Below are 27552 nucleotides of genomic sequence, written 5' to 3' on the forward strand. Positions count from 1 at the left end.
GCTGTGGAGACCTCACCAGGGCACGCCACTTTCCACTCCCTTCCTACCTTTACTACGAAATGAAGGGTTGGGTTAAAGTTCTTGTTGGTCTCTTTGATTTAAAAAAAGAAAAGCTGATTCCATCTAGACGAGTCCTCCCCCTGTGCTGAGCCTCCGCACCCTGCCTGTGTTTCCTGGTGAGTGTCAGGCACGGGCCGTGAGGGTGCGCACAGCTTCCAGGTGCTGTCATCTGCCCAGGAGAGATGGCACTACTGACAGGTGCCTAGGTGCAGTTTAGCCCTCAGAGTCACAGCTGGAGGGCGGCAGGCCCCCCAGGTTCTGGGGCCCCTGGGACAGCAGAATGCTCAGAGGCTGGGGGGTGTGAACAGAGTGGGAGGACAACTGGCCCCCTGCTATCCTCTTTCCTGCACCCTGAAGGCCTGGGGCTTCTGTGGCCACAGGCCAGGGTTCCCAAGGACAGTGCCTCAGGCGCATTGCTCTGAATGTCCCCAGGACTTCCAGCTGGGTGACTGTTCTCAATCTTCCTCTCTGGGCTCCAAAAGCAGAGACCGGTGCTTCTCACTATTAGAACAGGAGCTAGAAAGGGGCACCTGCTGAAGCAGACCAGAGGCCCCTCCCAGAAGACCCGTACCATAATCAAGTAGATGCCCCTCCATTTGTAACATATGAGTTCTCTTCTTATCAGAGAGCTTTGTAACAGAATACCCACAAAATCTCTACAAAGAACTCACCGTGGGCTTGGACTTCCTATTTCCTAGGAGGACTAAGTTATTCTGTCTTGCAAAAACTAAGTTTGCCCGCAGACTTGATGATGTCACTTCTCTTGTTGTAAAACTTCTGACTAATCTAAAAACATGGGACTAAAAGCACTTTCTGTGAACTAAAAGAAAAAAATACTTTTATGTAGACTTCTGCAAAAATGCAAACCTCCAAGCTGCCCCCATCTTGGGTATAAAGTTCCAAGAATTTCCAGACTTGAGGCCCAGAGAGATTTAGGCAAGACCCCTCTGGACCCTGCAGCCAATAAACCTGCTTCCTGAAAATCCCTCGGGTGCCCAGCCTCTTCTGCCCTACATCACTGCGACACCACCAGGCCTGCCATAGCTATCTTGCCCTCCCAGGGCCATAAGGGGCGTTGTTCCTCCTTTGTAAGGGAGGAATTCAGGTCCAGAGAGGGCAAGAAGATCAGTGTGCCCTGTGCTCCCACAAGGGGGCCCACACTAGCCTCAGGGCTGTTGATGGTGGTGGGCAGGATTCGCCCCTGCACCTCCCTGCGGCTCCAGCAGGTGGCGCTGCCTCACCATCCTCCAGGCTGGCCATTCGCTGCCAGGCTCCATGGGGCTAAGCGGGCCGGGCCTGGGCGGAGGATTTCCCTCCCACACATCGTCTTTATTAGCTAATTTCTCAGATGATGCTTATTAATGTACTTCTGGAGAAATATGCATTTTCTCTGCAGCACAGCAATCTATGTGATGGCAGGAAAGGAGCACATGTCCAGGGAGGGGCCAGGCCTTGACCTAAACGTCACGCAGAGCCCTTCTGGGTGTGACGTGTGAGAGTCATCCAGTGGGGAACAGGTGTCAAGGAGGCAGCTTATGTCTGTAGGATGAGGACAAACACAGGCGACCTGAACTGTACCAGGGGGACTATAGGGCCCTGCTGGGAGTGGCAGTCCTCTGGCTTCCCACCCAGCTCAGTCTGCAGACAGCAGGGTGGGTGGACCCCCGCCCCCGCCCCCGCACGTGCTCCTTCTCTCAAGCTCTCACGCTCAGCCATTGGGGGAGCTGAATGGGCTGCCCGCCTGAGTCCCCCCATGCACATGCGCCCGGACACCACACACACACACACACACACACACACACAATTCCTTGCCTTAGCCCTCTGCCCACCCCCCCCCCCCACACACACACCTGGCTTCCAGGGGAACATTTCTGTTGCAGCCTGAGCTGGGAAATCTGGTCTCCCACCTGCAGAGCACAGCTTGTCCTCCAGCAGGGAGGCACCTGGGAGGTAGAAAGAGGAACAGGGCCTCCTTCCTCTCTGAGGCCTGAGCTCTACGCCCAGCCCTGAGAGTCTGTGCCTGGGTCTCTGCTGCAGGGCTATGCAGGCAGCGTGGAGGGCTGAGACAGCAAACTAGAACACGCACCCTGGAGGAGCCTCAGGAGCCCGAGCCCCAAGCCTCCAGGCTGGCTGCAGCTGCCTCCTCCAGGCACTGGCCCGTGCTGGAAAGGCCAGAGATGCTATAGGAACGTGACCTAGACCTCCTGGCCTGGGGAGGGGCAGGAGATTGCCCAATGGGCACAGGGAGAGGTTAGGAAGGCGCTGCTTCTGGAACAGACTGGGGCAATCTGAGGGAAGAACGAGCTGGGTCTGTGGCTTGCTCCTGACAAAGAGAAATGACGGTGGTGGTCACTCACTCGTTCTGACCAAGAGCCTCCTGGGCAGGGCCGGGGCCAGCTGCAGAGGACTGGAGCTCACAGTCAGACGCAGCTGTGCCCACGGATGTGCACTGGTCTAAGAGCTTCAAGGCAGGCTGCAGGGCTGAGGCCTCATGGAGAGTCCCCCCCTCTCCCACCCCTGCCTCCTGCTCAGCTGGACCTGGTTCCCCCCAGGCACCCAGTGCCCTCTCTGCCTGTCTAGGAACACAGCCCAGGGTACATCTGGCCTTGACAACTTCCAGCCCACTGAACCCTCCTCTGAAGCCCTCTCTCCCAGGATGGTGGGCCCTCCAGGGGGCCCCATTTTCTGGGTCATCTGTGAGTAGGACTTGGGCCAGGCCCTGCTGGGCAGGGACCAAGGAGGACAGAGGCCCTCTTCCTGGGGGTGCTCCCAGAAAGCACTCCGGGTGTGGTGGCCTTCTCTCAGGCGGCCCTGGCTCCAGGTCCCACAGCTTCTCTCTGCTGGGGCTCCCTCCTCCCAGGCCCTGGCTGGCTCCTGGGAAAGTCTTGGCAGGCCGAGTGCAGCTCTTGTCCCATCCTCCCCCGCCCCAGCCCTGACCACCCCCTCTGCGTTCTGAGCTTGGATCTCCTATTCTAAGGGATGGAGCTGGCTGAGGTTTGAACCTGGGTTTTAGGGGACTGGTGGAAAAATTAATTGGCAAATCCATTATATCCAAGTAGCCAGAGCTGCCACAATTCAATTAAAACAGGGGTTCTGATACCATTCAGCAGTGCTCCTCCATGACCATCTGCACACAAAAGGTTGGGTCCTCTGGGAGTGACACTGTCAATGCTGCATTTTAAGTACTTATTCAATAAGCTGCAGAGCTCTCTGCCTGCTACCTCCTTAATTACCAGGTGCCTGCTCTCCCGGGCTGTAGGGACCCTGTTTTCCCCGATGCCTGGGGCCGTCCAGCCCAGGAGGAGTCTGGGGCTTTGCGTGGCTCCTCTCCTGGCACGTCAGGTTTACAGCCCAGGTGCCGCGTGGTGGCATGTGTCTCCACACAGAGGTTCCAGCCTGCCCATGTCCTCTCCCCAGAACCACAGAGGCAGTGGGTGGTGCCTGGCCTCTGTTGTGATGTGCGTGGGGCTCTGTGGCCAGTCTGACAATGCCACCATGGACAACCCGTGCCTGGGCCTTCTGGGTGCAGGCTCTTCCTGCAGACTTGTCCAGGGGTCAGGATGGAGCCCAGCCAGGCAGTCAGTGGGGCAGGCCTGTCACAGGCTTTCGGATGGAGAGAAGAAAAGATGGCCCTGTGCACGGCAGCCTGCAAGGCTGATGCGTGCCCAGCAACACCCTGAAATGCCTTTCCAAGTGGCCTTGCACCCTCAGACAGCCTGTGGTCCAAACCTGTTTCCCCAACAAAACTGTGGGGTCTCACTAGTTCACAAAGAACCTCTGGAGCTCTGAGGACAGAAGACACTGCTGCAGAAGGCAGGAAGCGCCCTGTCACGGGAGGAGTTGAGCAAAGGCCAGGCCACCCATCACGTGGCAGGGGAGCTGGGGGACAGGCACCTGGGGCTGGCTGTCTGGCTTTGGAGGGTGGCGGATCTGGATCTAATGCTGACCCTGTCGTTTTCTAGCTGTGAGGCCCTGGGCAACTGATTGAACCTCTCTGAGCCCCCATGTCATAATATCACCCCTGGTGGTTGTTGGGACATAGAGCAAGAGACTGCTCAGTGCTGGGGGCCTGGTATCCAGACCACCTGCGGCCTCCATCTCTGCTGCTGCAGCTGGGGTGCCCACAGGTGTCCCTCCCTCCCTGTTTCTTTCCCTTTTTCCTTCCCTTCCCTTTCTCCCTATTCCATTAGCAAGCACAACCTGGACCTATTTAATACAAGGCGCCAGGCCAGGCACCTTGGGGGTCACAGACAGAAACCAGATGGGATCTGTCCCCAGCACGAGTGGCCTGGCCTGTGAGAGGGCAGTGCCACTGCCAGGAGAGGTGGTGACTCCTTACACCAGAAAAAAGGGCCAGGGGATCCCAGAGAGGAGAGGCTCTGTTCCCCCTGGGGCAACCCAACCTTCAGGGAAGGGCTCTGTGGCCATACCCAACGTCCAGGCAAAGGTCCTGTGGGGGGAAGGACAAGTCTGGGTTCCCCTGGGTTTTTTTTTTTTTTTTTTTTAGTTCTCGGCGGACACAACATCTTTGTTGGTATGTGGTGCTGAGGATCGAACCCGGGCCGCACGCATGCCAGACGAGCGTGCTACCGCTTGAGCCACATCCCCTCCCCTGGGTTTGTACAGAGGGACAGGGGAGGATGGAATAGGCAGTGGGAAGGATGGAAGGGCAGGACAGCAGTGGCTGGGACTCTCTGGGAGGCCCAGGGCTTGAGCAAGTTAGGAGATTAGAGGGGAGGACAGAGGGCAGAGGCCGCAGCCAGCTACCGGGAGCCACAGCCAGAGGGAAGGACCTGCTGCTTCTGATAAACCAGGAGGCCTGGGGCAATTCATCTTGCTGGGCACCAGCCATCTTGCAAGGCTGACCCCAGGGTTATGTAATAACCTCACACGAGCTGTGAGCACCCAAGGACAGCAGAGGGGATGCCCAGCAGGTAGGAGCCCAGAAACGCTGCGGGGTGACCTACATTCTCAGCAGCTGAGTGCGTTTGGGTCCTGGGGTTGTGCATGTCAAGAGGCCATAAGGGCCGTGGGGTGAGGGGCCTAGTGCTCAGGCCCACGGGAGCCACACGGAGCCAGCAGCTCAGGCTTTCCTAGATGTCTAGCCTTGCTAGCCTGCCGATTCAGATCTGGTCAGGCCTTCAGGGTAGAAGCTGGCCTGTCCACACTGCCTGCCAGCCTGTGCTGGTCCCAGCGGGAGAGGTGCTCATGCACCTAGACTTAGTCTCCACTCCTTCTCTTGGGCTTACCCTTCCCTCTATAATGTCTCTCATCCATTGTTTATCTTTTATCTGATCTAGTACCATCTGTACGCTTTGGTCAACTTGAATCATTTCTAGAACAAGAAAGTGCACAAAGAAAATAGTGCTTGTGAATTAAGTGCTACCTTAAGATATCTTGGCAAGCATGGCACTTTGTGGCAACCTTTGGGGACTTCCGTGTTGTAAAGAAGCTTGTCACTACTTGCTGGAACTGCCTGTAAAGTGGCTGCTGATGGCCATTTCCAAGTTCCCCACCGGCACCTCGCTGGTGTCTGCTGCCGGGAGAAGCACACACCCAGGGTGGATGGTGTGCGGGGGCCAGGGGCCCTGGGCCAGGACAGGTGAGGAGGCTGGTGGCTGTGCTTACTTGCAGGAAGCCGGGATGGGGCCGGGATGGGGCTCCTGCCTGAGGCGGGGCCACGGAGCCCGGCTGCTGTTGGCAGGGGCTGCCGGGAACAGCCCTGTGGTGGGTTCAGTACAGGTCAGAGTCAGGAGCCATGTGCCACCTCCAAAGAGCAGGAGACAGGGTGGCAGGGCAGGAGCCAGGACCTGGTGGCCTGAGAGGGGAGAAGCGTCCAGCAGCCCAGTCAGGTTTCTGATTTTGGTCTTTTGGGTGGGCGACTGAATCCCCCCAAAGAACCTTGGATGCCACAGAAACCTCCAATGCAAGGAGAGGAGGGAAGGAAAGAAGCCCCGGACAGAGCGTCACCTGGCCTCCCACTGTGTGGCACCACAGGACGACCCTGGCAGAAGGCAGTGTCCCCCGGTTCTCCAGATTGAATTCCACATGTATGAGTGGGTTGGGACAAGGACAATGCACGACCACCAAGCTCGGATGACAAGTAAGATATATAAAAGGCTCAAGGTGACCGGCGCACTGGGGCAGAGCCAGGGTTCAAGTGGAGGTCTGCCGGGCACCAGGGCAAGGCCCTCCCACACTCTGCCTCACCGCAGGATACCTGGGCCCTGCGTGGGCAGCACCTGCCTCCATGCTGGACTCCCTCGGGCCCACGCGGAGGTTCACACGACCACACAGGCACCGCGTGCTCAGCGGGGGCACAGAGAGAGCCATGCTGGCCACATGGACCCAGTCATCTTACCCACCGTCCCCTCCACGCCTTCAGGAAACCCTCCTGTGCAGCAGCCCTTGGCCCTCCTGCCACCCCTGCAGGCCAGCCTGCTGCTCATGGAGTGGAGGGAAGGGCAGGCTCTGGGGCAGCCCTCTCCCCACTGCCAGGGCCTGAGCTGGGGTGAAAGCAGACGGGGAGAGCCTGCCGGAGCCTCTCTGTCTTGCCACAGGCTATGCATCCCATCTCCGCTGTGGGATTCTCATGTGACCTACCAGCAGGACACATGCCTCTAAGCCTGCTCCTCGTGGGCATGTGGACCTCACCAGGCCAATCCCCTCACCAGGGCCCTGGGTTGAGTCTCTTCTCTCCCTGTGCAGTCTCCACGGCTGGCCTATGAGACGGAGATGCTTCCCTCCCCTTGGCATGACAGACTTTCTGGGAGGACCCTCCACCAGGCCCAGGATTCGTGCTTGCTGACCCCCCAGTCTTCACGAGCACCAGTGAGCATGCAGGGTGCCAGGTGGGAGGCTCAGCCAAGCACTCGCCTAGCATGTGTGAGGCCCTGGGCTCAATCCTCAGCACAACATAAGAATAAATAAGGAAAATAAGGGTATTGTGTCCAACTACAGCTAAAAAATAAATATTAAAAAGAAAAAGAAGGGAGAGACACACCACCTCTTTGTCCTCTGTGTTGGCTTTAGTTATCAGTCTGGGCACCAGGGAAGCCCCTTGCAGCTTGGTGTCATGCTACAGCCGTAGGTGGAGAATCCGAAACCTACAACGCATGTCACCCAGCAGTGGCAGCGGCAGCCGGAATGTTCCTCTAGGAGCTGGTCCTATGACCCTGGGCTGCGCCCTGCTAATGCCAAGGTGCTACCAGGAATGCAGGGTGCAGTCAAGAGCCACCCTGTCTGTCTTTTCTGTAGCAGATGTGATCTGCTGAGTACCCCAGGTTCAGTCAGCGACACGCCCCCCTCACCACACACACATACATACACACATACGCGCGCGTGGACACACACGCACACACGTGCACGTGCACACTAGCTTTCCAGGCCTCAGCATAACTTCTGAGGCCTACGGCTGCTGCTCTGCCCTCTGGGACCCACACGGGGGCTACGGTGCCAGCCAAGAGAAAGTCCCTTGTTTTCTGTTCACCAGTGATGCCTGCCTTGGGCTCAAATGCAAAAGCATTTTCTGCCAAAGTGCACAGGCAAGAAGAAAAATAGCAGCTGCAGAGACCTCAGAAACAAAGCAGAACAAAGCCCAAACCCAGAGTGGCGAGAGGAACGCTGCAGCCAAGCCTCACTTGACTTGCATTAGCTACGGCGGCCTTGCTGCCAACTCCGCCCAGCCAAGCTCTCAGGAAAGGAAGGGCAGAGGAATCCTAAAGTCCCCGAGTCAGGCAGCCCCGGAGAGGGCAGCCAGCGCCTTCAGCGCACAAGGCCCATGCCCGTGGCTGCTCCCCTTCGCCTCTGTGGATGCGGCAGGCCCTGGCCGCTGTGTGGGGTCTGCAGGAAGCCACTTCTGGGCTGCTCTGTGCAGTGACAAGCTGGCACACCTCTCAGCTCAGATCCCTGGCCCTGGAAGGGGCAGAGAGGGGACACAGGAGACACAGACTGCAGGCAGCCGGGAGGTGTGACAGGTCTCTGTCCTGCCCGTGTGCTCAGCTGGAGGACAGGAGGCTGCCCTGGCAGACCACCAGGGATTACGCTGCTAGCTGGCAAGGATGCTGCTCCCTCTGTGGGTCCCTGGCTGTAGCTCCCCACCCGTGGGCTCGGAGGCCACAGCCTCTCTGCTCCAGGCCCAACAGGAAGGCAGCAGGGGACACACTAGGTGCCGACTGTCCTTAGGGCTCTCTGCAGCGAGGCTGAAAGAACACAGGCTGCTTCCTTCCTAGGCAGCCCCAGCAGCCCCTGAAAGGCCAGGGCTGGAGTCTGCAGAGGCCCTAGTCCCCTTGCTCTCCCGCAGGGCACCAGTGTCCTGGCCAGCTCGGCCCCTGCCAAGGGAGCTGGGTACAGAGTGTCTGGGCAAGGGCTGGCCTGAGCTCCAGGGCTCTGGGCCTTACTGCTCCCCAAGGGGTCCCAGGGCTGGGCCAGCGCTGCCCCCCTTCCAGGGGACTCAGATGGTGTCATTTAAATGAACCAAGAAGCTAATCTACAACATCTTGCTCACAGGATCTTGCTCCGTCTCAGAGCTGCTCAGGACAAAACCATCTTTCTAAAATGCACAGTTCCCAAATTCATACCACCATGGACCGGGGTTGAAAACTGGGGTTCAGGCACACCTGGCCCGACCTTCTCCTGACCCTAGAGTGTCCATAACCCTGTGGGAATTGCAATCAGGTGGCCATGATGTGTGGTGGCTGCCATGGTGGTGTGAAATGAGAATCGGACGGGTGTATGGCCACGGCCCAGGACAGTCAGCACTGTCACAGAGGCACCTAGGGATGCCACCCCTCCAAAGTCTATCCACCCACAGTGTCCTGGGAATCGGGTCCAGCATGGTTCCTCCCACTTCATCCCAGCACGGGAGCCACCTGTGGACAGGCTCTGTGGCATCAGGAAGCTGGCCGGTGTGCTATTGCTACTCCCACCCCTCGGATCCCACATTAAGGGAGGCCATCCCAGGGCTGAAGACACAGAGGCTGGCAATGGCAAGACGGCTGTCCAGCGTCACCCAGCTGAAGAGCAGTGAGGCCAGAGCCGCCCGAGTCTCCGCTCTGACAGGTTACCCCCTGGCAGAGCTGCGGCCCCTGCCTCCTGGGCCCCCGCAGAGCCAGGCCTGCTCCCTTCTGGCTATGTCCCCCACAAACCAAAGCCTCCAGGGACCCTTGCGAAGGTGGCAGGGAAGAGGCCATGGGCGGGGCTGGCTGGGTGTTTCCACCTCCTTCCTAACCTCGCTGCCGTCCTCTGCCCTGGCCCTGGCGCCCTTCCCCGGGAGTTTGGCCCTGGGAAAGTAAACACACGTTTGTCACCCTGACAGCACAAGAATGAGAGGAAGCCAGGGCTGGGGGAGGGACGGGAGGGCACTTGGTGCCACCGAAATGAACCAACAAGCAGAGGCCGTGCCCCACCCAGCGCACAGCCTCCATGGCCCTGGTCCAGCCTCCCCCGAAGGCCTCCCAGGCTGAGGCAGGGACCCGGGTAGTCTGAGGTGTCTCTCTGCAGCAGTCTGTCAAAACGTGATGCTCAGGTTGCTGCCGGGGAACCAAGTGACAGTGTGAGAAGTGCCTCTGCTGATCTGGATCCGACCTGGCCTCACAGCTGGGAAAAAGGTGGAGGGGCTGGGGCTGGCCATCCCGACTCAGGATATCCTGACTGTCAAGGCCACTGGGTGGGCGCTGGGGATGGAGGTCCTGGGCTACTGGCTAGTGGCCGTGCTCACTGCTGGTCAGCCTCTCTGTTCAGCAACGCTGGCTCTGCACTGTCCCTGCCTCCCTGAGTCCCAGGCCAGGAAGCAGCACAGGTGCATGACCTGCCAGTTCCCTGCGGCAGGATGCGGAGTGACTGGTCTCGCCTGGGTTCAGAGTGTCAGCAGGGAGGAGTGTGGAGAACAGGCCACCACCTGGGCTTCCCAGCCCAGCCCAGCCAGGACTGGCGGTCAGGCCCGTAGCCAGTCCCCGCTGCAGCTGGAGGCTGCTGTAAGCAGAGGCCCCCGAGCCCACCACTTGCTTCTGCAGCTGTGCGGTGAGGGCCAGGAGCCCGCCCGGCTGGACGGAGTGTCGGCTGCGGATGCGTCACCTGGGCTGTGCCAGGCCTGGAGGAAGAGCCCACACGCACCTGTTTACCAGGTTATTGCGGCGGACCATTCTCAGGAAGCCGGTGGGGTCGGTGACCGAGTTGAGCTTGTTGTTCATCTCCTCGAACTGCTGGTCCATGAGGTCTCCAGCCTCGCTCTCCGTCTCGCTGCTGGCACAGGCCCTGCAGGGGACGGCAGAAAAGGGTGGTCAGAGAAAGGTCGGCTCTGAGGCTGGCGGGGGGCAATGCCTGTCATTCTGGCCATGCAGGAGGCTGAGGCAGCCTCAGCCACTTAGCAAGACTCTGTCTCAAAATAAAAATAATAAGAGGGCTGGGGATGGAGCTTAGTGGCAGAGCACCCTGGGTTCAATCCCCAGTGCCACACACACACACACACACACACACACACACACACACACACACACACACAGAGTCAGCTCTGAGGTCCCATGCCACCTGCCACCCTCGAACCCCAGCATGGATGCCCCCTGGTGCTGGGATCTCACCAAGCCCCCTTGGTGGCCCAGAGGCTGTCACCACACATTGCTTCTCATACTGAACTCTGGGTGGTTGTTCAGGGCCCGCTGTCCCAGCTCAGCTGTGGCCTCTCCATAGACCACAGCTCCGTGCGGACAAGCATGGCCGTCCCAGGGGCTGGCACATACACCACACCCAGCTGCCCCGCTCTCTGCAGGCCCAGCCAGGCACTCTCCCCACGCAGGGGCTAAGGCCAGTGTGGCTACAGGACAGTGCTCCCAGACAAGGTCCAGTCCAATTCCCTCCAGAAACAGAAAGATAGTTCCTCCACCATGCCGGCTAGGCAGCCCGGAAAGGCAATTTCCAGATGGACCAACACACTCAGGCGTGGCCGCCACACCAGGCCGTGTGGGCACGGACTGGCATGAAAACCTGAGGAAGGCTGCTCCGTGGCCTTTTTCCAAGCTCACTGTGAGGATGTGACCATTTTAGAGCTGATTCATATGCCCCTGTGACAGACTCTGCCAGAACACCTTGCACTGTGTCTTAAATAAAGGGACACACTCCATGGTGCCTTGATTTACCATCAGGATTATGGTGACAAAAGCTTATTAAGTGTAAATGCCATGCACTTTGCCCTAAGGTGACAATGACGGGCACAAGAGGGGCACTCCTGTCCCAGGGAAGCTGCCCACCTGCGTGCAACCTCTGCTCCTTGCCAGCCTCACCTTGACGTCGAGCCCTTCCTTGGCATCGGGATCACACCCAGCTGTTGGAGATGCCTGGGGACACCTCCACCGCGGCTCAGCCCACGGATGACCTTTCCTGCTTGCTAGGAGCAGTGAGGGCAGAGGAGAGGCCAGGGACCCGGGGCAGAGCTCTCAGCCTCTCACATGCGGGGCAGGTGGGAGGGACTCTGGGAAGGGGTGTCTTGTCTCTGGGAGGGAAGAGCCTTGGCACATGGTGATATGGGATTGTGGTGAACATACTGCACTTCAAACGCCAGGCAGGTGACACGTGGGACAGAAAGGCTGACAGCGCCTCACTGGATCATTCTGGAGGCCAAATGAAATACCATCTGCTTGGTAAACTCAACATGGTCCGTGAACCCAGGCTAGAGTAGTGGTTGACTTTATGTCCACTTGACTGGCCACAAGCTGCCCAGGTGTTCTGGGGGTCTGAGAGTGTCAGCATGAGATGGGCCTCCGAATCGCAGAAAGTGCAGCACCCCTCCCACACAGGTGGCCTCCTCCGACCCGTGAAGGCCTGAGTAGAACAGAAAGGCAGGGAGGAGGGCAATCTGTCTGTCCTGTCTTGAGTTCAGACTGCAACTAGGACCAGAGCTATGGAGTTGGCTGTCCTGGGCCTCCAGGTGGCCGGCGGCTGAGCCCAGGCCTCAGACTCCATGATCGTGTGAGCTGACTTTGTTTGCAGCAAACCTCTTGCCCTTGGTATAAGTGAATAGTGTACGTGTAAAGCCATGTCCTATCTGTATGTATTCAGCAGGTAAATGAGCATGTTTATACCTTCAAGCAGGCGCCTACGTACGTACGTATCCACGTACACGTGCCCATCTTCTCTGGCTTCTGTCTCTCCCGTGGGCTCAGGTAAAAGGCCCTGGTGAGAACCCCCAGAACCACTTGGAGGCTGGCAGCCCTGGCCACTGGCCTCCTTTGCTTCTCAAACACACTGTCTGGAACTGGCTCTTCCAACAAAGGACAGTACCTGGCACCAGGGTGTGTGTGGGGAGGGGTGGCTAAGTGACGTGGGATGGCGTGTGGGAACCCAGATTTCTCTACCTGGATGGCGAGCCTGAGCAGTCGCTCTTCTTAGTTCTTTCTTGGATCTCAGGAGATTGAGGCTCCAAGGATGGGGGAACGTGACCGGAGCACGAGGGTGGGGCTGGGCCACGAGGGCTAAGGCAGGCCCCCCTCCTACCCCGCCTGCAAGCTCCAGGCTGCTGGGGTTGGAGAGGGAGAGGGAGTTGGAATACAAGGAGGAAGAAGGAAGAGCACAGGAAACTTCTAGCATCTAAATAAATCACCAGGGCTTCCAAAGAAGGAGAGGAGGGAGGGAGGGCTGGTTCCCCTCGGGCCTGGGCAGGCACAGAGGCCAAGGCTTGGACTGCTCTCTTGGGAGTGGAGGGCTCTTCCCAGAGACCCTGGTAAATATCACTCAACAAGCTCCTCTGTCCAGGGACACATTTGTCATCTGAATGCGACTGCCTGCTTGGAGCTGAGCGATCTGCTTGTCATTCAGTGCTTTGCAAAGGGGAGAGGAATTGGCTGGGACTAGTATCGGCTCCATTATCTCACAGCTCCACTCCAGCTGTCAGCCGCAGACCGAGCCCTCAGAATCGCAGGCTTAATGGGGTTGTTTCCTATTCCCTGACCCTTTGAAGTATTAACACCGAAGGGGAAAACAAACATGAGATGTCACCGATAAGGGAATCTCCCATTTACAAAAGGAGCCTTGTCTGTATAGCAGGGTCCCAAGCTTACTTGCCACCAGCCACCATCCCTCCTCTGTCCCTCCCTCCCAGCAGGTTCTAGAGATGGCACATCACACCACTCGTGGTCACCACAGGCCCTGGGCCAATGCACTTGCCAACCGTGATGCCGAGTGGGACCTAAACAGAGAGAGTCACATCGCACCTGTCTTCGAGGCACCTACTGTCTAGCAGGACCTAGAATTCTTGGGAGTTCTCTTTCTTTCTTTATTTTTTGAGGTAGGGTCTGTGTTGCCCAGGCTGGCCTTGAACTTGTGGACTCAAGCGATCTTCCCTCTCGGCCTCTGGGGCAGCCGTGCTGCGCCTGGCTAGAGGGCTCCCTCTGACCGCCAGTCTCTGTTACAGTGAGCAGCTCTGTACCTTAAGCCATTCCTCATCAGTGTTTTGAGACTGACTGCTGTGCACTGTCAATCTAGTATATAAACTAAATCCTGTTGATTAAGGCAGTAAGTCACACTTTGGTGCCACTCACACAATGATGCAAACATAGCTGAGTGACCCTCAGGCGCTCACTGGGCGACCACTGGGTGCCATCCTTTGGCTGGGACTGGGATGACTTCATGCACAGACGGCCCCTGGGCTTCGGAAGCTCAGGAAGGGTGCTGGACAGATGGGCTGACCTCTGTGACCCAGAATGAGAGACCACACTGACAACAGTGAGCACACACACGGGATGCGTGGACAAGCGCTGGGGCCTGGAGAGCGCATGTGAGATGACACATGCGCCAACCAACAGCGAGAGTCTCTGTCACCCTTCTGGTGGCAGTGATGTGCAACACAAGTGTGGTCCCAGCTCCTCAGGGAGAGACTGGAGGGTCTCAAGGGAGAGAGGCACATGAGCGAGGTGGCAAGGTGGGAGGAGTGCAAAGGACACCCCTGACCCTGTCCCCCAGCATGGACAAGTTGGCCAGGACCCTGCCTCTCTCTGCTCCCCATGGCTGACCTGCTGGCTATCCACCTGGCCCTGCCCCCCATCCTCTCCTGCACTTATCAGCCACACTGTGTCCCTCTCCCTTGTGGCTCTGTAGGTCAAGGGTCCAGCTTGAACTTTGGTCCTTTCTACCCTGGACCCTCGAGCAGTGTGGAGGACTCTGCTCTTGCTCCAGTCCCCAGCCTGGGGCTGGGCGCCAGGCGGAGGTTCAGACCGTCTTGGGTCATGGAGAATAATTGAGGACAAAGGTCAGCACCAGCAGAAGCTGGCCTAAGGGAGGGTGGTGAGGGACACGTCCTGGAGAGGGTCGAGAGGGCAGCTGGTGAGGGGTCGGGCCAGCGGCAGGCAGTAGCCTGCCAGCATCTGCCCCTGGGACCCCATGAGAGGCCTGGCCCGCCTGCTCTGGGGAATATAAATCACACCGTCACCAGAGGCCGGATCCAAATGCTGTTCCCATGCGGCTGTCCCCAGAGATGGACATGGCTATGAATCAAGCCCCGCGGAGCCGAGCCAAAGCTCATCCTGTTCTTGGGGACAGGGCTTGGCAAGAGGCTCCAGAGAGGATTTCCATTTGCAAGCGTGGCCTCCTGATCTCTCCAACTGCAGCCTCTCAGTCATCCCTCTGACAGCCGCGACTGGGGCTCCAGAGGCAGCTCTGATTTACGCCTCAACGTCCTGCTGCCTGATTCTTCCTCCAGGCCCCGCCCTCGTCTCCAGGCCTCTCTGGCCTGGGATCTAGGCACCTGCTGAAGATCAGCAGCTGCCCACAGAGGCTGGAAGGTGGTGAGGAGTTTCCTGTGCACAGGGGGGAGCCACACCACCAGCCCTGCCAGATGGAGGCCACCAAAGGCGGCAAATGCCCCTTCTCAGAGCAAAGATCTCCCAGCAGGGGGCACTCAGCAGCCAGTCAGTCCCTGTGTCACCACTGAGATGTCTGGAGCCCACTCTGGGAGGTCGGGTCAGACTGCAGGGGGCCCTGGCTCCTGGGGTTCCCCAGCCTGGAAGCAGAGAAGGCCTCAGAGGTGAGAAAAGGGGCACCTCCTGGATTGCAGGTCTGCTGCAAGAAGCCACCTAACAAGAGGCCGGAAACCAGCATGAGACTTGGGGACCCAGGACGGGGCCTCTGAAACTCTCCCTTACTCGTCTGTGTTTCCATGGTGGTTCAGTGAACCCTACGATAGAAGGAGCCTGAGGCTTACTTTTGGGGGAGCGAGGAAAGGAGGGGAAGCATCCCACCCAAGGCCCATCTCCCCAGGAGGAGAACCGTCTGCCTCGCCCAGCCCAGGGCTCCCGATGGCTGCCTCCCCTGGGCCGGCCTGCACCGGGCTCACAACGAGCATGTGACAGGACTGCTGGGCGACGGGCATGAGGGGCGTCCTAGACACCTGTGTGGCCCTGCTGCTCCCCAGCGGCTCTGACATCAGCCAAACATGGAGACACCTGGCAGAGCCAGTGGGTAGACAGAATGGGTGCACACAGAAAAGGAGTTCTAGAATCTTCCAGAAGGGCAGGGACGGCCTGAGGCTGCTTACCTCAGGGAGTTCCTCCCTCGAACTTGCTCACGACAGGTTCCAGAGGCCACACCATGGTGCGGGGCGGTGCAGCCCAGGGAGCAGGCGCCCAGGGGAAGCCACCTGCTCACACCTCGCTGGCAGGGAGGCCTCGCCACCCGGCAGGGTAACAGTCGCTTATCAGAAAGCCCTTCCCGGTCACACACTCGTCTCTCTGGAAATGCTGATGTTTGGATGAAACTAGATATAATTCCTTGCTCCTGGGTGTCACTCTAGAAATTGCTTTTCCCTGTGTCCTCTCAAGACTGCAATCCACACTGTTATTTCACAGTTATTTATAGAACAAACCTTCTGTTGGTCTAAGGGCAAATGATTACATTTACCTGCCAGGAGTCCCCCCCACCCCCCACACACGTGCACGCACACAGGATCAATAAACTCTGATGTGTGCTTTGATTATTAAAGTGGTAAAACAATAAAGTCCTCTTCCAAAATGCTTTATTAAGAAAACTATTTGATTAAAAAAAAAAAAAAAAAAGACCTCTGGGACCCAGAACGACTGTGCAATGTCACTCAGAAGCGTCTTGAGCACCCGGCTTATCTCAGGGCCTGGAATCATCTAGTCTGTACTTAAGTGCTAAAAGGAGGATCACAGGGCTCCCCTAGCTTCTCTTCCTTCAGTAAACACAGCCATCAGATACGTGAGGAGGCCTCCCTTCGACACCCTGTGTGCGGGACTCAGAGGGACCGTGGCTGACCGAAGGCCTGGCTGCTGGGGGTCCTGTAGGTGAGAGCTCTGGGAACGCGCCGGCAGCGCAGTGCCTTCCTGACACAGTGGCTCTCGAGGCTGTCGCATCCGTGTGGTTCGCTCACATCAGCAGAGCCCGATCAACCTGCTCTGCGGTAGAAAGAGCCACGGCCTGGGAATCTGGGAGACGGGTGAGTCCCAGGCCTTCTGGACGCTTGGAGAGGGCAAGCCAGCCTCCTCCTCACAGGCAGAAGTGGGTGATGGCAGGACGCAGGACGGATGAACAGTGGGCCTTGGCGTCTGGCCCACACTATTGGACTTGATGGACACTGTCCCTTCCCAGTTCTGTGTCTGTGTGTAAGATGAATGGGAACTCGATGCACACACACTCACATGTACAGATATATCCAATGACACAGTCGCCCCAGCTACACAGCCTGAGCACCAAACAGGAGCCTGTGTGAAAGTCCACTGAAGGACAGACTGTGTGAGTCAAAGTTGTCACTCTCTGTCACCACAGTACTTAATGGTGCCAGCGACTGAACCCAGGGGTGCTCAACAACTAAGCTACATCCCCAAACCTTTTTCATATTTTATTTAGAGACAAGGTCTCTCTGAGTTGCTCAGGGCCTTGCTAAGTTACTGAGGCTGGCTTTGAACTCGTGATCCTCCTGCCTCAGCCTCCCGAGCATCTGGGATTATAGGCGTGTATCACCATGCCCAGCTTACTGGGTGTTTTGCTATACCAATATTTAGCAGCAATGCATGCTTTTCTTGGGAAAATGCCAAAGACTAGAAGATAGTACGGCCACTCAATCTTCTTTACCTTCTTTTAATTCTGTGGTAAAGGCTTTGAACTCATTCAGAAGGTGAGCAAGTGAGACTCCCCTCCCCACCCAAGTGAGCGCTACCACTGTTTGAACACACAGCAGCCTGAGCCAGGCAGTGCACACGTATCTGTGGAGGTGTGTGTGCACAGGACACAGGACGTCAGAGCACCTTCCAAATAGAGGTATCAGCACAATAATGACCAGACACCAAGGGGAGGCCCAGGAAATGTCTGTGCTGTCCCAGTGGTATGGGTCCCCACCCAGACCAGGGTCAGAGAGGAGGGAGAGAGGACACTGAGGAGCTTCCCTTGGAGAGAGTCACCCCGTACAGCGCCCCCCACCAGCTTCTTTGGGAGAAGAGGAAGGGGCCCCACCTCCCCGCTGCTGGCAGTCAGCTGTTTTCATGGGGCTCCGTTCAGAAAGCCTGGCGTGCACCCTGGAGTCAGGACAGGGCTGACCCTGCGGTCAGTCTCCCTGGCCACCCTGCCCCTGCTCCACCAGGCTGCAGGAAACGGGTCTGTGCTGGCAGAGTTACTTTTTTGGGGTCGGGTGCCATCTCAGGTCCGCCTAACATAGCCACCTGGGAGGCCAGGGGAAGTGCACCAGACGCCAAGGGCCCAGAGGAAAAGCACGCCTCTCGCCAAGGGCCCAGAAAGTGGCAAAGGCAAGACTCCACTGTAACCATCTGCCAGACCCAGAGGCCCCCAGCCACCCAGCCAAGCAGGATTCAGTACCGTCTCCTTCCATCAGCCCCAGGGGCAGCAGTGAGGGGCCACCCCCACCTCCACAGGCTCCCAGCCCAAGCAGCCCAGGTGGGCACGCTGCCTGCTTCTGTGGGCCGGTGACAGGACACACCCAGCCCTGAACTGGTCCGGGAAGTCACGGCTCTCAGGCACCGGGGGAGGGAGGAAGGTGTCTTGGCCTCTTCCTGGAGTCAGGTTGTTGTTCAAATGCAGAGTGAACCGCCAGCTCCTTCTCCCTCCTCAGGACAGGGCCCTGCACCCCACCCACCCCCTTGAGCTGTTGGACGCCCACGTGGGAGTCTTCTGACCAGGCTCCTAGTCTCTGAGCAGCACAGGTGAGGTGTCCAAAACGGAAGGCAGCATTCACCTGACCTCCGGTTGGCCTGCAAAGCATCACAAGAGAGCCGGCCCACCAAGCCTTCAGGAGCCCCAGCCAGAGAGAGAGCCAATGCAGACAAAGGCCCAAGCCAGGAGCTGCTAGAGTTGGAAGCCCGAGGGGGTGGGTGTGGAGCAAGGGCAGCACGGCACACTGAAAGGAGGCCCTTCCTGTCTTCTCAGAGACAGTGGCACTTTACAGGAGTCAGGAACACCCAGGATCAGGGCGGGTGCGGGTGACCAGAAGAGATGAGGAGGAGGAAATGGCAAAAGAGAAGCAGAGGTGGCCTCAGGGTAAAACAGACACCATCACATCCCTCTGAGAGCCAGCTCCCGGCTGGGCCTCGACTGCAGGAGTCCCGGCAGCCAGTACAGCAGCTGGTGTCCACGCACGGTCATCTTCTAACTCGCACCTCTTCCACCATGTGAGAGAAGTTGGCTCCACCCAAACCAGGGACCCTCCTCTCCACAGACGCACGTGTGCCCCTGCTTTGCTCCAGATAGACCCCCACTCCATCCATCAGCCCTGGTCCATCGTGCAGAACCCTGACCTGACGCGGGGAACTGATGCTGCCCTCCGGGACTTGCCTTGTCCTCTAGAGAGCCCGCACGCCTCTGTCCATCGTGAGCTCTCCCTTCTGTGAGCGACCCTAAGGTTGGAGCCGTGAGGACCGCGCAGCCTGCTGTCTGCCCCTGGCTGGAGTCCAGGTGTGGAGTGGGCCCATCTCTGGCCCCCACAAGGCCTAGCACAGGCCCAGGCTCTGGCAGAGGCCAGCCCAGGCACAGGGCAGCATAAGGACTGCAGAGGGCCTCCCTGACCTCATCGTCAGTGCCTAAGACACTCTCCACAGCCCTGAGCACATGACCAATTGCTGTGAGATGGTCTGCAGAAAATTCCACAAGCAGGCCAACCTCCATCACCTCCCAGGACAGCCAAGCGGTCACTGGAAGACCAAAATGTGCCCGTTAAGCAATCAGTGGTTTTGAAGCAATTGTTAGACTCTTTTCCATTCCCTTTCCAGAATCTTGAACACTCTTCCTGTAAGGTGCCCAGAGAGAAGGTAGATTCTTACAGAAAGGCTTGAATTTTGAATTTTTTTTTTTTTTTTTTGAGCAGGGTTGATTGGGGTCAGGTTTCTGGAGCACTAGAGGACAGTGTACCCTTGGAGGCTGGTCTCAAACCCATGGAACTTGGCTTTTTCTTTTCCTACCTCGGTGGGGACTGTATGAAGGCTCCTGATGGTCGCCCTTCACTTCACGGCGGGGCATGTGTGTGTGCACGCATAACGTGAAGCTGCGAGTGCGTGTCTGCAGCGTGTGGTGGGTGGGACACAAGATGAGTGTGCGTGAGGCATCTCGTGGGGGTGCATGGGAGAGAGAGGGTTGAGAGGACAGGCATTTAATCAGGTGAGTAGCTCGGAGCCCTTACACTGAGCATCTGCAGTTAAGTACCCTTTTTAATCTGTAGGCCCCAATTCCAAACCCACAGGGCAACAGGGTTGACGCGTGTCATTAGTAATGCCAAAGTCGGTTACGGAGCGTAGGGGTCCTCCTCACATGTGACCATCAGTCCTATGGCCCAGGAGGCAGAACGTCCTCTCTCTGTTAACAAGGCCTAACTGGAGACTCCAGGAGTGAGCGGCAGAATGGGCCAGAAGGAGGGAAACTGAATCCAGACCTATGTCTTGCATGACACCCTCCAGCCTCTGGGGGCTCAGAAGCCAATCCAGGATCATATTTTCCCAGGGCGATCAGGGACAGAGGAGCTCAGGTTCACAAAAGCACTTGCATCAGATGAGCTCCCCCTGCAGTTCCAGCTGCCAGAGCCACACGGGCTTTTCGCTTTCACTGTGCAACACCCAGGCTCTTATGACTGAAAATGGTCTTCAAGGTCACTCTGAGGGCCATTTCCCTTGTCCACTGCCTGCTAAGAGCAAGGTGCTCTGGAAAGAGCACAGGGAGCACAGGCAGTGTTCTTAGGAGCCTGGCGAGGCGGTGCAGGATGGGCGTGCCTCTCGCCAGCTGCTCCAGACAGACCCAGTGGTCAGGTGTACGGACTTCCGTCTCCTACAAATGCACTGGTGCAAGTCCTATTGAAACACTGACTGACCCTTAACAAGTGAGAAGCAGCAGAGGTGGAGGATAATGAGAATATCACTGCTCAGCTCCTACGGGGCCTGCTTATGATGGGAGTCCTGCGGCCAGGGCTCACCGTGCTGCAGAGCACACCTCAGCTTGCTCTAGGCACAGCAGTCCCGACACGTCACAACGGAACGCACATTCTAATCCCCCGTGATCCCCTTAATGAGGAGAACCGGAGGGGTGTGCGCACCTCTGTTTATAATCCTCTAAATCCAGGTAAATTGTACACATTTAAAATTTCTATGCAAATAATGTCATGAGAGTCACCGAACCAAGTCTCTTTGGTCTCTGTAATGAGACCACTTAACAGAGGGCCAAGGTGTGCCCCAGTGCTAGCAGCCTGGGGCGAGGGCTGCTTGCACAGACACCAGAGCCCACCACTGGCTTCTCTAGATCTCCCTGGGACCATTCGACATCGGGAAGAGACAGGCAGAGCGGGACCTCTGGGAGGAGTCATGGAGCCCCTCCGCATCCCCTTGGCTTTGGACAGTGGTATTTGTTGATGTCTGAATTGAACTTTGGGTGGAAATGGTTCCCTGTTTGTCTGCAGTGTTTGCTTCCTGGTTTCCAGAAACACTGGTTTTTTGAAGCAAGTCAAAGTAACAGAGGATTTTCCTTTGTTAACATCGGGCCTCTTACCCCGGGGAGACCCCGTCCCCTCTCTCTCTCCAAAGCATACTCCCTTCTCACTCTAATTGGATTTTCTGAAAGGACCCCTTTCCCCTTCTCTCTTCCAGATGCTGAAGATACAGCACTGTACAAAGAGCCCCTGGCTGGTGTCGTTCTTGTCTTTTTCTGCCACATTAACCCGGTAGGGGGTTTAACAGCCCGAGATTTTGAAAAGCTGTTGTCAAGTCGTGAAAGCCCCCAACGGCAACTTAAATGGTTATTAGCTGGTGGGAAACGTCCCCTGCATTCTAATACCTCCATTTAAATAACAATAATAAAGAAAATAATAACAATAAGAGTAAACTCCATGCCTTCACAGCCATGATTATACCCTACCACCCACAGTCCACACAGTCTACAGCGAATTTATACTGGGCCTGGGGGTAGGACGCAGCTTTTGGCTCCGTTGACATGTCTGATTTTGCAGCCTGCCAGCAGGGGGCGCCCAAGTCATCTAGCAGCTAAGCCTGAGCTTCCGCGACATCACATCGCGGATAATTCCTTTAAACAATCCAAGGCATAGACAAAAGAGCCAAGGGGGTTCCTTGCTCTATTAAAAGCCCTGAAACACATGTATTTGCCAAATGGAAAGGTGCAGAATTAATTGGAAAAGAGATGGAATTTGTATTCCTCAGCTCCCTTGGGGGTTTTATAATTAATAAATATTTGTGAAGCCTTTGATAAGTATGAAGTACCATCTATGTGCAGAACAAAACAAGCTTTTGCAGGTGTCACAATGTACACCTGCATTCTGCATTAGACTTGAGACATGGAAATTAAGAATAAGGGCAATAATAGTGCCACATAGTGACCCTTGATCACATGGCAGGCCTTTCCCTAAATTACTGCTTTCCTCAAAATGATCCATTGCTATTCCTATTTTATAGATTTCTGTAAAAAGCCCCAAAAGCTATGTATGATTCAGTCACTTGTCCTGGGAGACTCAGCCAGTAAGCAGAAGAGCCAGATTCAAATTGGGCTGTCTAGCCCATCCTTCCCAGCTCCAGACTGGTGTTTTCTGCCGCCCTATTGTGTAGCCAGCAAGACAAGATGTGTGCATTCCTTATGCTAAGGATTCCCTAAAGGGAAGGGCAACACAGGAAAGACCAGGCGTTCCCATTAATAAAGTACAAATTGCACAGGTAATAATAATAAAAAAACTGATTTGGCTATAGGACTTCTAAAATAACATCTCGAGTGGTTTTATTTCCTTATGTATATTCAATACTTTATGAAATATCTACAGATGTGAAAATTATAGTAAATACGTTCTGGAGTCTTAATTGCTAAACAATTACAAAGTCACTAAACAAGAGGTGGCAGGTTGCCCTGTGGCTTTATTCATCTCTTTCCAGAGAGGAGCAAAATCATAAAGTCGTCTTCGACACAACAGGTTTCTATGGTTACGCGAGACGTAAATATATTATATGTCCTGTGCGTCGTGAAAAGACCAGCCAGGCGCTGTGTGCCGCAGACCCCCAGAGGGAGCGCGCTCGAGGGGAAGGCTCTCCACAGCCAGCTAAATATTTGTTTCTGGGTTTACAATGGGTAGGAGCAGGAATAAAAGCTGCTGGTCCTAGAGAGACTGTCTACACACCTCAGGGAATGTGTCCGCACGAGGGCCTCAAAGAAATGCAGGCAATGAAATGGCTTCTGCTTTGTCAGGCTTGAAAGCGGGTCCTCAGTGAGCCCCGAGGGCACAGACGGTCCACCTCCCTCCTGGATGCAGGCGGCCCATCTTCTCCCACTGGGCCTCTGCACAGAATCTACACGGGCCCAAATTACTCTGCTGGTGGTCTATTTTTATTTTTTCAGCCTTAAAGAAGAACAGGGTAATGGATCTTGAGAAAGCATATAAGAAAAGTAACTTCTATGTCAGACAGGATCGGGGTGCAGACCTCGGCATCCAGGATTTACTATTTGCACCATAAGAAGTGACAAATTGCAATAACTATGTCATTAGGACTCAAGATGAAAGTATTGGAAAATTCAAATTCAAAGAGCAAGGGTAATAAGAGCTTCAATTTCTGCAGGGTTATTTTTATTGCATGAATTGTAGCAGTGTTAAATGAGGAAAGGCGGCTGCCCATTGAATGGAATGGCTGACACTCTGAACGAGGTCCTCTCCTGACTGGGCAGTGCCGCGCTGCTCACCTGCCCTTGGCTGCACTCGAGCTAGAGGCCCTGGAGTCCAGGAAGGTGCTTACAGGGCAGCTGTGTTCCTTTTTCGCTTTTAATGATTAGAGGAAAGAAAAGGAAGCACAGGGCAACAGTTCCTAGAAAAAAAAGAAGCAAGCTGTTCTGGAAAGACAGGCTTTAGCTAGATAAAGTGCACACTGGTGTCTAGAGCAAAAGGTAGTGCTGCTGAGGGACACTTGATTTTTAGGGGTTTAAGACTGTATTAGCCAGGTGCAGTGGCACACACCTATAATCCCAGAGGCACGGGAGGCTGAGGCAGGAGGATCATAAGTTCAAAGCCAGCCTCAGCAACTTAAGTGAGGCACTTAGCAACTCAGAGAGACCCTGTTTCTAAATAAAATATAAAAAAGGTCTGGGGATGTGGCCCAGTGGTAAAGCATCCCTGGGTTCAATCCTCAGTATCAAAAAAAAGAGAAGAATATATTAAATAATCCTTCTTTTAAATATAAATGTGTACTGATGCTTATTAGCCAGAAAAAGGCTCAAACAAATCTTGGATACATTTGCGGAGTCCAAGGGACGATCATTGTTAGGAGACTGCACAGGGTCTCTGTCGGGGAAGGCAGGCACACAGGCGGGTACTGGCCCTCTGGGAGGAGGGAGGACTGTGTTCCTGCAGCTGTGCCTCAGGATCCAAAAACGTGGTGGGGGCAGGAATGGGGAGGATGATGACATAGACCAAAGTGGGGCCATGGGGATCCCAGGATGGCCGAGTGTGGCAGGCTGCTGGCCCACACGAGGCCTCCTAATGAGTAGCTTGGACTGATCCGAAGACATGGAAACATCAGGCTGAGGCTATGCCAAGGGTCCCCCCTGGGTCTGGGGCCATCTCAGCTGGCTGCTACGTGTGCCACATGCACAACACAAAACCAACATTTCCGGGCTGAAACGTAGAGTTCCAAATGTGTCATTTGGATTTCATTTTAAAGTCAGCATTCGAGCCATATCTCTGGCCCAGATAAAAGGAGAAGGGGTCAGGACCAAATCAGTGATGAGACGGGGCATTGCAAAGGACACAGCAGAGGGAGGACGGAGACGGCTTTCCACCCATCCAAGCACCATCTTGTGCCCTGTGCGAAATGTGATCATCCTGATGTGCAGCCAGAGCCCCTCTGTGGGTTCCCTACAGCACAGATCTGCCGCCATCCCCAACCCAGATCATGTCACTCTACACCCTTGGAATGTTCTGCCCTCTTTAGACAGCCCACATCTCTCCCCGCCACTAAACCCTGCTTACTGTGAACCTCCCCCACCAAGGCCATCCCTAGTCCCGACTGGTGAACTCAGCTTCTTTCATCTGACCTGCAGCGCTCCAGGCTCCTGGTACACACGACCTCAGATCCCTCCAGCCCTCGACTACCATGGTGACGAGGGCCCAGCTTTGTGTTTCAGGGTCCACACGCCACGGCAGATCTGGGTTGGTCTCATGCCACAACATCTGTTGGCTTGAACAGCTCAGCGAGGGTGACAGTGTGGGAAGAGGGTAACAAATGATGAGACAGCAGTGTGCGCCCTGGAGAGGGCTCTGAGAAGCAGGCTCTGTCTGCCCCTTCATGCATTCCTCCTCCAGCATTTGCCGAGTCCCCTCCCCGTGGAGTAAAGTACCCACCCTGAGCCCTCAGGGATCTGTGCAGTAGTTCACGGTAGTAGAGGTGAGATGGACACACCCCCAAGGAGGCCCTACAGGAGTGACAGTGACACAGCAGCGTGGGCCATCAGTGATGACGTCCTTGAAGACACCACAGAGGAAGGAAGACACCACGGAGCCAGATGAACAGGAAGGAAGGAGGAAGAGTGCTCTGCTGAGTGTCTGCCATGGTAAGGCCTTGCCAGGGGTTCCCAGATGTGACCTAGTCCCAACATTCACGACCCTCTGTGAGGGGAGATGATGGCCGTTTCCCAGGGGGAAGAGGGAGTCTAAGAATGCCCACCTGGCCCCGTCACCCGGCTGGTAATGCGGGCCCACATCTGATTCCAAGTTTGAGACCTCTCCGGGCCCTCCCCCGCACCCCCTCATTACTCTCATGGGTCCATGCAAGGCTCACAGGCAGCGCACATCTGCCACTCGTCACTGTCGTCCCCACTCCTATTCCTTTGCCCACTACAACTACTCTATGTGCTTATTGTGGATCATTTTGCCTAAATTTCTCTGCCCAAATCTGCAGATATAACTATTTTAATCATGCCTCTGATATTGTTTTGTATAGTTCATTATCTTATTTTCCTACTACATTCTATATGCTCAAGATCTGACAGTGCAGCTTTGTAGATTTTCCCAAAATCTTATGATAAAAAAATTTAAACCTGGGGCTGAGATTGTGGCTCAGTGGTAGAGCACTCGCCTGGCATGTGCAAGGCCCTGGGTTCGATCCTCAGCACTACATAAAAATAAAATAAAGATATTGTGTCTAATTACAACTACAAAAAAATATAAAAAAAGAAAATATCCTATTAAAAAAAATTAAACATAGCCGGGTGCAGTGGCGCATGCCTGTCATCCCAGCGGCTCCGGAGGCTGAGGCAGGAGGATCATGAATTCAAAGCCTGCCTCAGCCACAGCGAGGCCCTAAGCAACTCAGTGAGACCCTGTCTCTAAATAAAATACAAAATAGGGCTGGGGATGTGGCTCCGTGGTCGAGGGCTCCTGAGTTCAATCCCTGGTGCCCCCCACTAAAATAAATAATCCTAAAAGTGTTTTATACTGGATACCCACATACCTATTGCCTTGATTCTATCATTAACATTTTTATAAAATTGCTTTATAGTACATCTGTCTTAACTACTTTCCTCTTTCCATTCAGCCATTCATTTTGCATTTGGATGCAATTCAAAGTAAATTGCATATTTCAACTAAAGTTCCCCTAAATATTTCAGAAGGCATATTATCAGCTAGAGTACAATATTTACTTAAATATTCTAATATAAAATGTATATACAATACAAAATAATGACACAAAATGAACTGCACATCTTAATGCACATAATCATTGAGTTCTGACAAACACATGTGCTTGTGCTCATGGAGCCTATGGAGAAATAAAATGTTACCATCACTCCAGAAAGTTCCTTCATGACCTTTCCCAGGTAATTTCTGCCCCTCCAGGAGGCAAGCATTGCCGTGATTTTCTTCCACCAGAGATTCAGTAAGCCCATTCTAGGACCAAGTTGCTTAGCACCTCACCATTGCTGAAGCTGGCTTTGAACTCATGATCCTCCTGCCTCAGCCCCCTGAGCAGCTGGGATGATGTGGTTCTGAGATTCACCTGCTGACGCCTGAGGGTTTGCTCCACTTCACTGGGAGGACCATCCTGCTGTATGAATGGGCACTGTGCGCTGGTCATTCTCCTACTGAGACACACCCAGCTGTTATCTCGTTTGGTTTAAGAATAAAGCTGCCAAAAACACTCATGTAGAATTCCTCATATGAACATATATTTTCATTTCTCTTGTTGGTCAACACCTCAGAGTGTTGGCCCATTGGGGATGTATACCTTTAGTTTTGTAAAAACTGTTAGAAGTCAGGCAGATTGGTCCTCATCTGTCGTCCCAGCTACTGAGGAGGCTGAGGCAGGAGGATTACAGGTTTGAGACCAGCCTGGGCAATTTAGCAAGACAACCTTGTCTCAAAATAAAGTAAAAAGGACTGGGGATGTAGCTCAGTGTTAGAAAATCTTCCTGGCTTGCATGAGGCTCTGGGTTCAATCCTCAGACTTTACAAAAAAACAACCCGTGAGAATGTTTTCCAGAGTGACTCTACGTTTGTGTCCCCAGATAACAGATGAACCTTCCAGTGTGGCACAGTGCACAGCCCTGTAATCCCAGCAACTTGGGAGGCCGAGGCAGAAGGATCCTTAATTCAAGGCTAGCCTCAGAACTTAGTAAGACCCATCTCAAAATAAAAAATAAAAAGGGCTGTGGGTGTGGCTCAGTGGTAAAATATCCCTGAGTTCAATCTCCAATGCTACAAAAAATATTATAATAAATAGACAAACCTTCTAGTTCCTCTATATCCTCACTAGCATTTGTGATGTCAGCTTTCAAAATTTTATTCCTTCTAGTGGTTTCTTCTTGTGCTTTAAATTACACTTCCATAAATGACTAACAATATTAAATATTTTCAATGTGCATATCACCATCACATAACGTTTTCAATGAAGTATCATCTGTTCAAATCTTCCCACATCTTAGATTGGGTTGTTTGTGCCGTTGTTACTGCAGGAGTCCTTCACGAGTTCTGAGTGGCCCTCCTGTCAGATGTATGATTTGTGGCCTTCCTCTTCATTGTCT

At 55.1% G+C, this 27552-nt stretch overlaps 1 protein-coding gene across 4 annotated transcripts in view; it reads right to left on the minus strand.

Moving 5' to 3' along the window:
• The window catches only part of Ttc28 (tetratricopeptide repeat domain 28), a 593457-nt gene that overhangs the window by 29045 nt on the left and 536860 nt on the right, over positions 1–27552 (minus strand). For all 4 annotated transcript variants that reach the window (XM_078039658.1, XM_078039657.1, XM_021733755.3 and 1 more), the window contains one exon: positions 10174–10314. In XM_078039658.1, coding sequence (XP_077895784.1) covers positions 10174–10314 — 141 coding nt within the window. The remainder of the gene's footprint in view (positions 1–10173; positions 10315–27552) is intronic.

This window comes from Ictidomys tridecemlineatus, chromosome 2, assembly GCF_052094955.1.
Source record: "Ictidomys tridecemlineatus isolate mIctTri1 chromosome 2, mIctTri1.hap1, whole genome shotgun sequence".
NCBI classification, from domain to species: Eukaryota; Metazoa; Chordata; class Mammalia; order Rodentia; family Sciuridae; genus Ictidomys; species Ictidomys tridecemlineatus.